Here is an 11,256-nt window from a genome sequence, read left to right as displayed (position 1 = left end):
GTTGAAAAGCTGTCTCAAGGCAAAAACGCATTGTAGGTTCGTTAACAGGTTTCGTCATGAAAAATTTGATAAAAATTTCCCTTATGAAAAGTAACGAAACAAAGTTTCCAACGATGCGAGACAAAAAGATGCTGCTTTCTCTACTATAATCACAAACCTTGCTCGCAGCATCGAACAAAAGCACATTCTTTAACACCAAAATGACGTCACTAGTTCCCAGCTCCGAAAGGTTGAGTCAATCTTATAACCTTTTCCCATTCAATTCTCACAATCTCATTAGATGTAATTGGATGAGATAGCGCCATAAAACTATTTTATCCAATTCCACACTATCGCAACTGCAAACTTTACTCTCCATTTTCCAAAGAAACTCTACGGAATATTTTGGACTTAAAAGCGGGCTGCTTCCAACAGTCTGCAGTAGCATACTTCGTAAGAATATTTGGCTTGCAGAGACTGCTATATGCCGATGAAACAGCGAAAAAATCAAATCACCAAGCAATGAGCTCAGTAGTGCTATACAGCACAAATGCTGTTTAGCTTAACCAACTCGGAGAGTGAAGTTTCGAGCCCCCAAAGTATACCACTGCCCCCAGGGCTAAGTGGGAGCAAAGCTGATTATTTCAAGTTTTACTAGCTTTGTAACTTTGACTTTTTCGACCGCATAGCTGACAGGGAAAACGATGAAGATAAGCAAATATTTAGGTGCTCAATTATAGAAAGCTCTGACGTGGTGGGATGGTTGCCCATGAAACTAGTTAGATTAAAACAGCGCTTTCAAATTCATCAAATAATCAAAGTAAAATTTGTTTAGGTTTTGTCGGTTATGTCCAATAATAACGAAAGTAATCTTCTTTAATTTTGAGAGAAAATTTTATTTAGTCAAGCGAGCAACAGAATTTCAAAAAAGAAATGAAGGGTAGAAAGCTGCCTTTTTTCATTGAAACTTTTTATTAATGGATTCGAAAGGACGTGCGTTTAGATTCCTGAAATCTGTTTTTGTTAACGTTCTGACTTCAAGTGTGTCGTTATGAGCCTCAATTCTGTGTTTGGTTGCGAGTCATTTTTTTCTCGTAAATAACAATTGGAGTAACTATACTGAAATAAAAGAGGTACTGAGATTCTTTGTGTAAAATTCTTGATAACATTTACAACACACAGTCTCTTTGAAATAAGACTACGCCTAGGGCATTTATTCTCTACCAGAGTTGAAAAAGCATGAGAGCTTGCTGTTATTAAAATTAAACGATTTAATCAATGTAGAAAAAGGGAAAATTATGGAAGAAAAGTAACGCAACCTCTTTATTGAAGAATTCGTTGCATTTGTTCATCATTTCTTTTACCTTTATCATCTCGTTTAACATAAATAACAAATTAAGAATAAGAAAGACTTGCAGGTTCAACTTACGAACGTGGCGGCATTCTATCTTTCAACTAGAATGAACGCAGGGCAACTGTTTGTAACATTTCTTGAAATTAGAAGCAACAATTTAGTTGGTACTTTCTTCTACTGCTGCACCGAACTTATAGGTCAATGAACAGTTTTTACGTCAAAAGGAATTAATTGCTTGCAGACACCTTCAATATCTTTAAGGAGCCTAATGCAGGTTGAAAATGGGGTGGGGAAAAGTACAATTTAGCATAAATGGTTTTACACCTAACATCGTGAGAGGGCCATGTCACCCGTCGATGGAGACTATGAGACAATGCAAAACTGGGATGACCACCGTTCCATCGCTACACTTCGCATCGACGATCTGCACAGGGCAAAATGCATCTAAAATTAGCTATCGGTTTTAAGCTTAGGAAATATCGTCAGAAAAACATGCCCGTGCAAGTCTCTAGGGTAATGGATATCACATGGTTTCGATTGAAGAAGTAAATGAGAGTCATCCTCGGCTGATTGTCATAGTACACAAAAGCTGCGGCCCAAAGGTCATTTATATGATTCGATCGGGTAGAACAAAAGCAAAGAAATGCAGAAAAATATCACATTTACTTACAAAATTACCAATTTATCATCGACTGCATACATAAAATAAATAATGTCTTTTGGAAAAACGTCATCAGGAGAAGAAACGTTTGGCCTCGCGTCAATTTCGTTGACTGCATTAAAACACCTAGCTCTATTGTCCGTGAGGAAGATACGGCAATTATCTATCCAATAGACTAATTGACACAAGATACAATCTGTCCCTCAAGGCTTTTTTACACTCAAAGTGTAATGTTTCATTAAATTTCGTAATTAATAAGATTAAAAGGAAATTAGGTTTTCCAGTTCAACAACAAATCGCAATACACTCTTTTTTACAAGAACCAGCACATTGAAGTTTAGGCTAGCAGTTCTTAATTTTTTCGAATATCCGAGGTTGGGTTGCTCTTAAATTATTCTTGCTTGGGTGTAAGTAGTGCAATTGTTAATTAGTGAATGGTGAGACATTCTTTATTTGCCGACAAGTTTAAATGTTCACCGATGAAGCACCCCTAGAAGGCAAAAAACTCCTCGTCTTTGAGATAAACATTGTTCAAAATAACATTTCACAGTAGCTCAGCCTCAGCTTATTCTCAATTTGTTCTTAACTTTTGATAAATTTTGAGGCTTCCTATAAAATTGTCCTTACAAAAAAGAGTGTATTCACAGATGACCTAATTGAAAATAAGACTACTGAGGCAGTAACAATAAAATAACCATTCACTAGTTATTTTGAATACATCTTTCAGATGTATGTTTGAGATTGTTACAACAAATACCTGTATATTGCATTGGAAATATAGATTTGATCTGCAACAATTGTCATATAATACATGAGTTGGGTATTTCAATAATCAGCGATTTCTCGTTTCACGCGGGGCGGGGATGACATGCCTCCTGCTATTTTATAAAAAAACTAACTAATCTAATTAAAATCTAAAATTCGGGGCAAAAATCGGTAGAGTGGCAGGATCTATGATCTACAATAAAATACCTTCTACTGCTTAATATTACAAGCGGACACAAAATTTATACCTAAAAATAGACTCAGGCACGACCAGTTCTAGAATGAGGATCACAGATTAACTTCTAGATGAATGCAAAGTTACAATTCAATTGATCTTGAATTTATCCCTGATTTCGCAAAGTCGAATAGGCAACTCATAGCGCGCCAGTATCCATGTAATTACCATTTTCAATGATAAAATAGTCCTCTAAGTCAAACCTAAGCGATTCGAAAGTAGGCCGTTCCTCTGGATTGGCCTTCCAGCACCGTAGCATGTGCTGATAAAGGTCATTGGGGCAGCCATCTGGCTGGGGCATCCGGTAGCCGGTCTTGATGCTGGCCAGAACCTCTTGGTGGGACATTCCTGGGTAAGGCAATCGACCATACGTGATTATTTCGTATAACAAAATTCCAAAGGACCAAACATCAGATTTAGTAGAGAATTTCTTTTCCAGGGCAGCTTCTGGAGAAGTCCATCTTATGGGAAATTTAATATCAGAATGGTCCTTGATTTCGTTTTGATCAGTCAGGAACCTCGATAGGCCGAAGTCTCCTATTTTGACGATGTTTTTATCAGCAACAAGCACGTTCCTTGCAGCTAAATCACGGTGGATGAAATTGTTTTTCTCTAAGTAGGCCATGCCCAAGGCGACCTGGGCCGACACGTCTATCAATTCAGGAAGCTTCAGCGATTTCCCCTGCTTCTCTTGCAGAAACTTCAGCAAATTACCATGTCGGAGTAGCTCGGTAACAATGAGGATGGGGTCACAGTCGCTGCATATAGCATAAAGCTGGACCAGTTTCGGATGTGACAACTTTTTCATGACCATTGCCTCTTTCAAGAAGTCCTCCTTGCTCATGCTGCCCGCCTTTAATGTCTTCACTGCAACTTCAATAGCGCCATTCCACCTTCCTTCCCATACTTCACCAAACTGACCCTTGCCTAAAATTGTGCTAAATGTAATACTGTCCCGTGGTACTTCCCACGGGTCTTTATGTGACAGCGAATGCAAGGTTGGTGACTCTGCCGGACATGGCTTCACCAATCGAACTGAAAGCCCATCTGCACTATGCATATAGTGGTGAATGAGCTCAGGCAGGCTAGAGAAACGCAGCTTTGTGCTGATGTAGTAGCCTCCACTGTCAAGGCTGCGCACTCTGTAATGTTTTATTCCATCCCCGTCTCTCACTGATAGTGAAAAGTCATTTGGTCGACTCTCGCTTTCACGAACAATGAACGTTCCATTTTCGCCTTGAATTAAGAGCATTCTCTCGGCGTGAGCACGGCGCAGTTTCCCGAAATACCAGCTACGGAGGAAAATATATTTTTTAAAAAGGAGAATATATTTCTGCCCTTGGAAATATGGTTACTATAGATTCCAAAGCAATAGTTGAAAGAACCGCAAACAATAAATCAACAAAGTTTTCTCTTTACTTTTGAAATTTAAAATTTAGAGGTATTTCAGCGGAATGTAGAAAAAAATGAGACACGAAAACAGTTTAACCTTGTGAATTTCAAAGCTCTGAGCTTTTGCTGTTCAAAGTGGCATTTAAACAGTTTTTTGCAAAGGCTCATTCTCCTTTAAAAAAAAACATCACACAAGAAGCATACTGAAGATTGTCCATATTAACAAGAGATCAAAATTAAAAGGGAGAAGGGGGGGGGGGGGTTCATATAATCTTGTAATAGCCATAAGAGTGTAGATTTTGCAAAAAGGATACTGAACTTTTCGAATCTCTAAACTTTTCAAAGCAGCCTGTCCCACTGCCCCCAAGGCTACTGTACCCAAAGATACAGTGCCAGATCTTTTTTCTTACTTCCTTTCTATTGTAAACTGGCTTCGCAGAAATAGCCTCTGCGCAGATTTATTCTGCACTCTCCCCAGTCTTTTTCTATCACTATAGCATGTATGAGGAGGCATGGTTTTGGTGAATTGAGAAGGGGGGGGGGGGGGGCTACAGCCAATCCAGTCCCCTGGCTCCGAAGTGTCTCTTAAAATCAAAATCATGTAATTAAGATGAAATGAGTCTACATAAACAATGTACATAAAATTTTCTTCTTTCAAAACTTTCATGAAATTGGTGTTTTGGGCTCACATTCAACATTGATGGCCCAACACACCAATCACTATAAAATCTTTACAACTTTCCTCATTTAACTTTTTCTCTCTCAGAGCTATTTGAGTTTGAATTGTGCCAATATCAGATACTTGAAAGTAAGAGCAGAAGAGTTCAATTGCCAAATACTACAGACCGTGCCAAATATTACAATTGGAACAGCTATATGGGTGCTTTTGCTAAGTCATCACCAACATTGGTTTGCTTTTTCTCTTTTAATTTGCAACTTAGCACTGCATTGACTCAACATAATGAGAGAATAAATTTTCCAGGGTGGCTGCTCTAAGCAAGAATGCAATGCTAAATTTAGTCGGTTGGAGAAGGTGGAAAAATTCCCCAATTAATAATAAATAGGGTGAATGGCTAGCATTCCTTTTAAATTAAACACAAAACTGGTTTCTTACAATAGAGAAAAAATGTGTCTATAAGATAACAGATAATTAAAACATCCAGTTCTGAATAGTGTAATTATTTGTTTTTGCTTTACGTGCTTCTTTACATTGTAACAAGCTTTATGCTTTAATGTATACACCATGTTACTTTGTTGTATACACCATGTCTTATAACACAAGACTTGAAAACAATAAATGGGGTCTGGAATAAGAATGTCATGGGTGAAATTTCAGAGAATTAATAGACAGAGGAGGCGGATGGAGATACAGAAGGGCAGAGATAAAGATTTTCTGAAAAAAATTTAGTAAAAGCATAAGGTCACCAAAATCTCCCAGACTATGAAGTTGGGCAAATTGTTTTGAGCTTCTAAATGGGCCAAAGCACTTAAAACGATGAATGGTGTGGTGTCACCAAAATCTCCCGAACTAGAAAATTTGGCAAATTCTTTCTAGTTCCTAGCTGGACCAAAGGCCCTATAAGAGTATGGTGTGGCAATTTAGTCAGAATTTCTTTGAATAATTCACCAGATATCACCAGGGATGCCAGAGAAGGGGGCATGGGGGTCAACTGCCCCTGTTGGCCTCTGATAGGAGGGACAAGAGAGGCCAGAGTGCCCTTTTCATTAGAGTGTCCTTGAACTGGCCAATTGTAATAATCAGAGAGATTCATATGAAATTCTGATTGTAGTGCTTAATGCATGACAACATCTCTCAAAACTTTAATTATAAATCATTATGCCAAAAGTTAGCCAATTTCAAGATACCTCCAGAAGACTGAAATAAAATGACAGTTAGTAGAAAGAATTAGCAAAAGCTGGGAGTTATCTATCAAACACCATTTTACTCAAACATGCCCCCATTGCGTCGTTCTGGTGTCCCTAGATGTCACATTTGGGGAAAAGTGTCATACTTGAAATTGTTTTGATACTCTATGCTCTTGGTTGTGCCCTATTCTAAAAATTTGGATGCAGAATTTTTGTCTCAGAAACTTTCAACGTTAAATTGTGCTAAGAGGTCCAAAAAACATTTGAACTTATTGGCAACCAAACCACTGTTTTATCACTGTTATGTCACTGTTATGGTAAAAAAAGGAAACGTTTAATTATCTTTCTTGATATTATCACTCTGCCATTCTATTGTTGCTAAGTTAAGAAAAAATTAATTTCATTTTGGTCTTGATTCTCATTATTAATGGTATTTTTAAAATTTACTCTATGGTAAGTTTTGCCTCTACAAAATGTTTCACAGAACTCCAGTCTTGCCTACCAAACAAAAACAAAACAATTACTATCTCAGAGTACAGTACAAAGAGTTAATGAATGTTTTTAGTTTTTATATGAGCATCCTCTTAATCTTTTGAAATGAGAAATTTTCATATGAAATTTAAAGTTTATCAAATGATCACTACCCGTGACCACATCGTACTATGGCGGCTTGAATAAATAAAACGAGGTGGGTTTGGTTGCACGTGTTGTCGACCTGTTGCCTAGCAAGTGCCATTTTTGACCACTGGTTCTGATTTTGCAGGTCCTTAAGTGTATCATAAAATAGTTTTGAATCTGTTTAACTATTATAAAAATCATGGAATATTTGCTGAGCTCATGCAAGTGATCAGCAAAACGAAATTCGGAGAACCCTTGAAATTGGCAATTTTGGAATGAATTTGACTTGATTTAATATACAATATGATTTTCCTTCACATCGTTGATAAGAAAAGTATCTAGCTACAAGGCTGATTTTGAAAGAAGGTCGATAGCATTGAGCTAGAAGTTGTATATTTCTATTGTTATGAATTTAAAAAAGTCATGAAAACAAACACAGACAGACTTGTTGATGCATCGAAGAATTCATAACAACCGGTGTTTCGACTTTCCCTTCTTCACAGAAATTAAAACACAGTTAAGTGAATACTTACTCTTGCGACTTTAATGAATTAACCGGCTCGATGTAATTGCTAGGAACGTAGCCGACGGCCCGGCTCTTGAGAGACAAACCATACCACCAACCCCCTTCCGCGCTGTTCAAAATCTCGATTTCTTCTCCTTTTGTAAAACTCAGGTCCCCATCGTTCTTCCCATTGAAATCGTAAATCCCCACATAAACCAATTTTGGTGGGGCTACCGGCTCGACTGGGGCCAAATCATTCGTTTGTTCATTGTCATCTTTATTTGCTGGTTGGCCTACTTCGCTACTAATTTCTGGGCCTAAAAGTGGATGATCACTGGCAGTATTGGTTGGTGATAATTGCTCACCACCAAGGGTTTTGTCGTCCCTATATTTCCTGCACCGCGACGGGTAGCATCTTGATATTCTGTTTCCCATCAGTGCAGCTGTGCAAAATAACTAATTTCCTCGCAAATCTCCATGCTTCTCTCAACTTGGTTAAACGCCTCTTTAATCACAGTTGCATTTCATTTTTCAGCGAGATTAAAATGCCATGGCCTTCACGGATGACGGAACACAACAATGGCTGCAATTGTTACCAAGAGAGGGAAATTGTTATGCAATGTTTTTCACAGTCTGTCAGGATCAGAACTACACCATACTAGCGGTGTTTTCGCTAGACAAACACGATATAAGTGGACCAGGAAGCACCGAGACAAAAAGTTTCTGGCAACAAGAACGGACCACAGGAACAGTAGAATAGAATTTACACAACGGACACAGAATAGACGTATTCTGTGCAACGAACAAGTTTGGGAAACGACGGCGGAGGGGGGTCCTGTCCGAATCTTCAATGTCCAAACGATTTAAACTAACAAATCATAAAAATGGCAAAAACAAACAAGGGTGTTTGTGGAATTCTTCCAAGAGAAAATACCAACCATTTATCTTAGGGCAAATGAAATCGGTTATATTGTATGTGCCGAGAAAATGGGCCGAGAAAATGTGCCTGTCGTCCAGTGTCTTTGAACCGATTTAGGTTGGTAATCTCAGCAGTTGATGTACTTAGAATTTCTAACAAAAAACTATATGGTTTTAGGTGGTAATCACTACCCAAATACATTGAAATTAAACGCATGTGTTTAATCTTTAAGGTTGTTATTTGCTGGCTTGATGTAAGTTATATCTTTAGACTTCAATCATGTAAATTACCTTGGAAAGCCATTGAAAAGAAAAGCAGGTGATATTGGACGTATATAAGTTATAAGCCGTCCTTGTAGACATTGTTATTCTTTGAAAGAAATTCCTTGATAAAAATGCGTTCCAAGAAAGAGAAAGACGCCGTCATTGCAATCTTTTTGTACAAAGGATAAGTGAAGAAAACCCACTTTCGCGAAGGAATCTTGATGTCTAAACCAAACAGGCCTTAAAAGGATAAAACAATATTGACACAACTAGAATATATTTAGTCAAAAGGCTATTTCGTAGTCAATGTAAATAGAAATGGTTTCAATGCAAAAGGTGTGCGTTGAAAATGACATTCAAAGATATGATGACAGTTTGTGATTGGCTCGGCCTAATTAATCCAGTTTGCTTTGAAAAATCGGTCAATACTGAAAGTATGCTAAAACTTCACGTGAAAAGACGAAGGACCTTGTTTCCTATAGACAGCACGAATGACAATCATTGCTCTGCCACTCCATGTGAACCTACTTGAAATAATGCAGCCCAACAAAGCAATTTAATTGAGTAGAACAAGATAGAGGACATAGAAGTGTTCTGTGGTCCTTAGAACTTCGGACTACTTGCATCCCTGCATTTTCACAGAGAAACAATTGTAGCCTTAAATTGGTGACAGGTGTGGGATTACTAAAGAGAATAATAGTTTGAATAATACGGGTGTTTAGCTAGGTCAATAATTTGCGATGAATACTGTTTGCTCGTTGTGAGTAGACATTTCGAAGAAAAATGCTCAAAGTACTGTTAAAAGTAGACCTTGAGTAGAAAGTGGACACAACGCGAGGCAACTGTGCTATGGATGGCAAAAGTTTTTTATTCATTCCTATTGTCTAATATAATATTGTAAAACCAGATCCTTTTAACTAAAACATTCAAAAAACTTTTAGAGACAGACCGTTATAATCTGATAATCTATAAGCACATAACACACTGCTTCAGGAGCAGTCTATACACCTCATTTATACCATTATTTTTTGTGGCAGCATCAAAAGTAGCATTAATTCCTTTTGATAGTTTTTGTCTATTCGACCTTAGTACACGCACTAAGTACTGTGATGAACAACGAAGTAGGATTCGCAAAATATCATATTCGATGTTAAAACGTAATACTTCTATGCCATGTCAATAAGACACCTACTATAGTTTTGGCCATTTAAGGGATACTTTTCCCAACTGATGGACTCAGATTTTGTAACTTCCTTAAAACCTGCCGGAGTTAAGTTTTTTTACCCCTTTCGAGTTTTTTGGGCTTTGAGATGACACATTTCAAACTGAAGTGGCTCTGACAAAATTACGTCACAGACCAGAAAATCGTAGACAGAAAAGAAAGGTATTTCCTACGTGCATTTTTCCTCTTCTCTCACATAAAAGAAGTTAAGAGTGCAAGCGGTACATGAATGATACCCCCCTCCCCATTTTCCTGGCCTCTGGATAATTCCAGAATTCGTTTTTTCTTATCGACAGAAAGATGTATGTTTTTAAGCCAAAAAAGAAAGCGCTTTCACGATGACAACGTTATCAGATGACGAGAGAATGTTTTAATCAGAAATATTTCTATCTTTCAATCTAAAACCAAGTTTCGTGAAATCAGATTATTTTAGGCTATTAAATCAATACAACTTTCCATTTCAAGTTTCTTACGTTGAGAGAAATCAACCAGACGACTACAAACTTCGACAATAAAATAAGAATATGAAGCGGAAGGTTTAGCCATCAGAACTAATTGTCTGCATCTTGTGATAAACCAATAATTTGCTGATAGGATTTGTACACAATAATTTTATACAAAAACTAATTCCTCGATAGTCTTGCGGTTTTCCGCAACGAAAGAAGAAGGCCTCCGTCTGAGTCATGACACGGAACAAAAATATTCTGGAAATCCACAAAACAGCGTGTACCAGCGATTTTTCAAAGTTTAATGTAAAATAAAAAGTGTAAACAAAAGATTGCTTGCGGGTGGATCATTGTTCTACTTTCTCAGCGTTGAAGCTTCGTTATCTTACCAGCAAGCAGCTTTTTTTTAAAACAGTAACAACACAAGTGCCGCAGGAACGAAATTCATATTGGAGGGGCTGCCCATGGTTTTCCTTCTCATCTCATTTAGTATACTGTTATAAAGAAAACATACTACTGTTTGGCAATTATTGAGGGAGGGGCGGTTCCGACAGGCTTGAATAAGGAGGCAGCCAACGATGTCGAAATTAACGGAACACCCTTTCCAATGAGCCCCTATCAGCCCTAATGAAATTAAGAATTATCGAAGAATCAAGTCACTATGAATTTGCAAATGGTGGTGAATCAATTTTCACAACATATCTTAATAAAAAAATTCTAATACGCTGTAAAGGTTCAGGTTAACAATAATATAACACCATATTCGGCTTTACTTTGGTAGAACATACAGGTTTCACGCAAAAATTGGAAAGGAACACAAAAAATAGGCACAAAAAAGGATCCCTGGGGCACTTCGGGAGATCATCACCCAGGGAGCTGAAAGGCAAGGGCTATCAGGGGCGTGGCGGCCCACCGATACTCGGGAAAATTCCCGGTAGGCCCCCTAAAACTTTTCATGCTGCCCCCTTGAATTTATCTTCCATTTATGCTATCATCAATTGTAACATCAGATTAGTGAGAAAAGAGAAGTG

The 11,256-nt window shown here is 37.8% G+C and overlaps 1 protein-coding gene across 1 annotated transcript; it reads right to left on the bottom strand.

Moving 5' to 3' along the window:
* Window positions 1-1,989: 1,989 nt before the first annotated feature.
* On the bottom strand, window positions 1,990-7,906 carry LOC135688801 (tyrosine-protein kinase Src42A). Its single transcript, XM_065205812.2, has 2 exons — window positions 7,404-7,906; window positions 1,990-4,286 (listed from the first exon to the last, which is right to left on the bottom strand). Exons 1-2 carry the CDS (start codon window positions 7,808-7,810, stop codon window positions 3,134-3,136), a joined length of 1,560 nt encoding a protein of 519 aa, XP_065061884.1. The 5' UTR covers window positions 7,811-7,906; the 3' UTR covers window positions 1,990-3,133.
* Between the last annotated feature and the right edge of the window lie 3,350 nt (window positions 7,907-11,256).

Source organism: Rhopilema esculentum, chromosome 9 (assembly GCF_057945365.1).
Source record: "Rhopilema esculentum isolate cy_ngs chromosome 9, ASM5794536v1, whole genome shotgun sequence".
In the NCBI taxonomy this organism is placed as follows: Eukaryota; Metazoa; Cnidaria; class Scyphozoa; order Rhizostomeae; family Rhizostomatidae; genus Rhopilema; species Rhopilema esculentum.
The sequence above is the reverse complement of the archived record's forward strand: the minus strand, read 5'-3'. Positions and strand labels throughout refer to the sequence as shown.